General features: G+C 47.5%; 1 protein-coding gene across 1 annotated transcript in view; it reads right to left on the reverse strand.

Annotated features, from left to right (window-relative positions):
• The window catches only part of FOXG_04747 (manganese transporter), a 2173-nt gene extending 407 nt beyond the window's left edge, over positions 1 to 1766 (reverse strand). Inside the window, exons 1-3 of the mRNA XM_018382784.1 lie at positions 1085 to 1766; positions 759 to 1033; positions 51 to 707 (exon numbers count right to left, since the gene is read on the reverse strand). Of these exons, the coding sequence (XP_018239571.1) occupies positions 51 to 707; positions 759 to 1033; positions 1085 to 1738 (1586 nt within the window). The 5' untranslated portion in view covers positions 1739 to 1766. The remainder of the gene's footprint in view (positions 1 to 50; positions 708 to 758; positions 1034 to 1084) is intronic.
• Between the last annotated feature and the right edge of the window lie 1625 nt (positions 1767 to 3391).

A 3391-nucleotide genomic window follows, 5' to 3' on the forward strand; every position in this document is an offset into this window, starting at 1 on the left:
CCATGTCTCCCGTACGCCACGGCGCGCTACCAGTCTGAACCGTCATGTACTTGTCGCGGCACGTGAAATAAATAAGTGGTGCGGTTACAAATGGCAGGATGATACTCAGTGCGACCTGTGATCCATTCAGTGCTGCGTTGAGGCCCTCGCGACCAACAGCCCCCGCAATGATGATACTCGGAGTGATACTAATGCTCCGAGTCACCAGACGGCGCAGCCATGGCTTGATGTTCCAGTTCAGAGCGCCCTCACTAACCATCTGGCCGGCAATGGTGCAAACAATTCCAGCCGAAACTCCAGAGAGAAGTAGTGCGAGAGCAAAAATGGTGCCTGCAGCGGGCGAAATAGACTTGGAAAGCAAATCGTGAATGCCGAAGATATCCGCATCGCGAGCGTTTGGATTGTTGTAGAGCGCGGCGCCTGCAACGATGAGGATAGCTGAGTTGACGAAGAGCGCAAACGTGAAGAGAGAAATAGCCAGGTCGAGGATGGAGAGCTTGAGAGAATGCTTGATTGCCTTTTCAGAGGGAACGTAGTAGCCTTTGTCAATGCTGTCGTCAACAATGGATGGCTCTGAGGCGACTTGACGAGGTAACAGGGCACTCAGTTCATCGTATTCACGTAGACGGGGTTGAACAATGCCGGATCCAAGGTATAGACTGTGGGGCATGACTGTCGCGCCGAGGATGCCGCAGGCCTGGTAAATCCTGGATCGAGGTCAGAGTGGATGTAACGAACGAGAAGGACTTATAACTCACGCTTCAGACTCGATGAGATACTTTGACGGGAGATAACCTTGAAAGACCTCGCCGGGTGTGGTATCTTTGATCAGAGATAGCTGAATGCAAAAGCAAACAACCACGCCAAGAACCAGGCACATGATGAATATCTCAAAATACCGTAAGCCCTTCATGGATCCTTCAGGCCGGTAGAAAATGAGGAGAACCATGACATCGAGGATAGAAATGGCACATCCTGCCACGAGTGGAATCTTTGGGACCAGAAGATTAAGTGCAATAGCAAATCCGATGACCTAGTAAGTCAGCACCCGTCGATTCAATGATAGTGGGGAAAGGTGATTCACCTCAGCGATATCCGTAGCAATAATAGCAGCCTCAGCAAAAACATACAAAATATAATTCAACCATCTCGGCAAAAACGCCCGACAAGCCTGCGCAAGATTAAGTCCACTAACAGTCCCAAGCTTAATCGCCAAACTCTGCAGAAAAATCGCAAAAACATTCGACAGCAACACAATGAACAACAGACGAAAGCGATAAGAAGCGCCAGCAGCGATGTCGGTAGAGTAATTGCCGGGGTCAATGTATGCAACTGAAATCATGAATCCAGGCCCGATGAACGATCCAACTTTGATGAGCATCTCCTTCAGACGTTGAATTGGCGTGCCGTTATCGGCGGAACCAGCTGGTGCTGGCGGGTTGGCGGGTGCTGAGGGCAGACCGCCTGAGGGCTGGCCATGGTCAATTGACCGATGAGCCAGCCCAAGCTTCGCCTTACTGCCGCCGGGAGTTTCGGTAGGCGCATCGTTGGCTATCTGTCCCGACATATTGGCCGCTGCGTCAGGCAGAGCACGAGAACCGTCGTTCAGAGAAGTGCGACTGTTGACGAGCCCGTTAAAGTCAGCGTTGGTAGTCAGATCGCTAAAATTCGGGTTTGGGCTCTGGTCATAGCCGGCATCGCCCTCAAAGGCTTCATCAGTATGAGAAGTCTTGTTCATTCTGAAACTCGGTGTTATTTTCCAATTGAAGATGTTTTGTAGAAAGAAACTCTGTCGCGTGTCGTTTGCGTATTTACCCAGGTACGAAAGGGTCATGCGTATATCGGACCCGGAATCTTCCTTCTCCGCTTATGGGCTTACGTGTGATTGGCTTGAAGGAAGGAACCGTAATACAGTGACGGTATGGCTTTGAAGTACCGGTAGTTTAAGCCTCTGTCATTAGTCACCTAGCTTCACGGGAGGGGATTTAATAGGTTGATTGGGGATTCACTGCAAGGGACCCGGGTAGAACGGCAATTATCGGTACGAGAGTCGGCCTTTGTTGTGTCATTTCATTCGTAGACTGCTAGGTCCCTTGAACATCGCGACACGATCACGTGCTGTAACTCATCACTCATCAGGATATATCATCTCTTGCTTTTCTGTACAATAACACCAGCAGATTTCTTTATTACAAACATGATTGTGCATTTTCATGGCTGATTACACGATTCTACTCCCCGCTTACTGTGTAAACTCTATTAATTCAGTCACGCGACATGTGGATCAGCACTAAACAAGCGAGGCATTCAAGGGCCGAGAGATCGAGCCTCATCCTCTTGGCAAAGCTGGGCAAGATCTAAGAAAAGCTCTTGGTGGAGACGTGTCATGGACAAGATAAGATAAGCTCAATTGTGCTTGTTTAGGGTAGGCGAAACAGACAAGCTTGTATAAGATGTCGCGACAAACATGAACACAAAGCCTAAAGTCATGACTTGTCCAAGCCTCTGAAAAAGATCAAAGCTAGTAACATCCCGGCAACGGCAAATGCAAAGTTAAACTACTGCGCAGCTCTCAACCCATCTAAATACACGTTCGATTCTTGTTCATCATTGGTATCCCCCGCCATAGCAGCCTGTATAGCAGTCGCAATTGCCAACCCCAAAGCACGACCAACATTATTCACTGTTTGAAGCAAGCCACCACCAAGAGATCGATATTCTTGCGGCAGAGACTTGGCTGTAAGCAGACTGAACACAGGCCAGATAATCTCAACGCTCATGCAAAGACACATTGCAGGGAATCCCCATGCCCAGTAGTACTTGGCGGAATCGATGGTATTGCGAAGAGTAATGGAGATACAACGCTGCATGACAGACCGACGATGAGTACTATAAAGTAGGGGAGGTGGTTTAGTGCTGGAAATACAGCGAATGATATAAGTACTGCCGCAGTAACATTAGAAAAGTGACGAGTCCAGTTCAGCATGATATAGTGTACTTACGGCCTGAGATCCCAGCAGGAAGAAACCGAAGTGTCGTCTGCAACTTTCGCCAACTAACTTACACAAAAGTCAACCTAATTCCTTTAAACCCCGCCTTTACCCTGCATTTATCTTTACTTCTGTACAAGAGGGAGGATATAGAGTACCTATTCGGCCTCGATAATCACGTTCTTAAGCCACTCTTTATACCAGGCTGAGTTCAGGCCTATAAATACAGCAAGGAAAGCTGCCTCTTCTACCTTAAGAGACTAGCCATACTATAAGGCTTCTTCTAGCTTCTTTAATCTAAATAGCTCTCTAGCTAGCTAGGTTAGAAATATTATATTACCTAGGTAATTTAGATTTATATAACTAATTAAGCTAATTAGGCTATATTTAAAGATAATTAT

This window comes from Fusarium oxysporum, chromosome 7, assembly GCF_000149955.1.
Source record: "Fusarium oxysporum f. sp. lycopersici 4287 chromosome 7, whole genome shotgun sequence".
Taxonomy (NCBI): domain Eukaryota; kingdom Fungi; phylum Ascomycota; class Sordariomycetes; order Hypocreales; family Nectriaceae; genus Fusarium; species Fusarium oxysporum.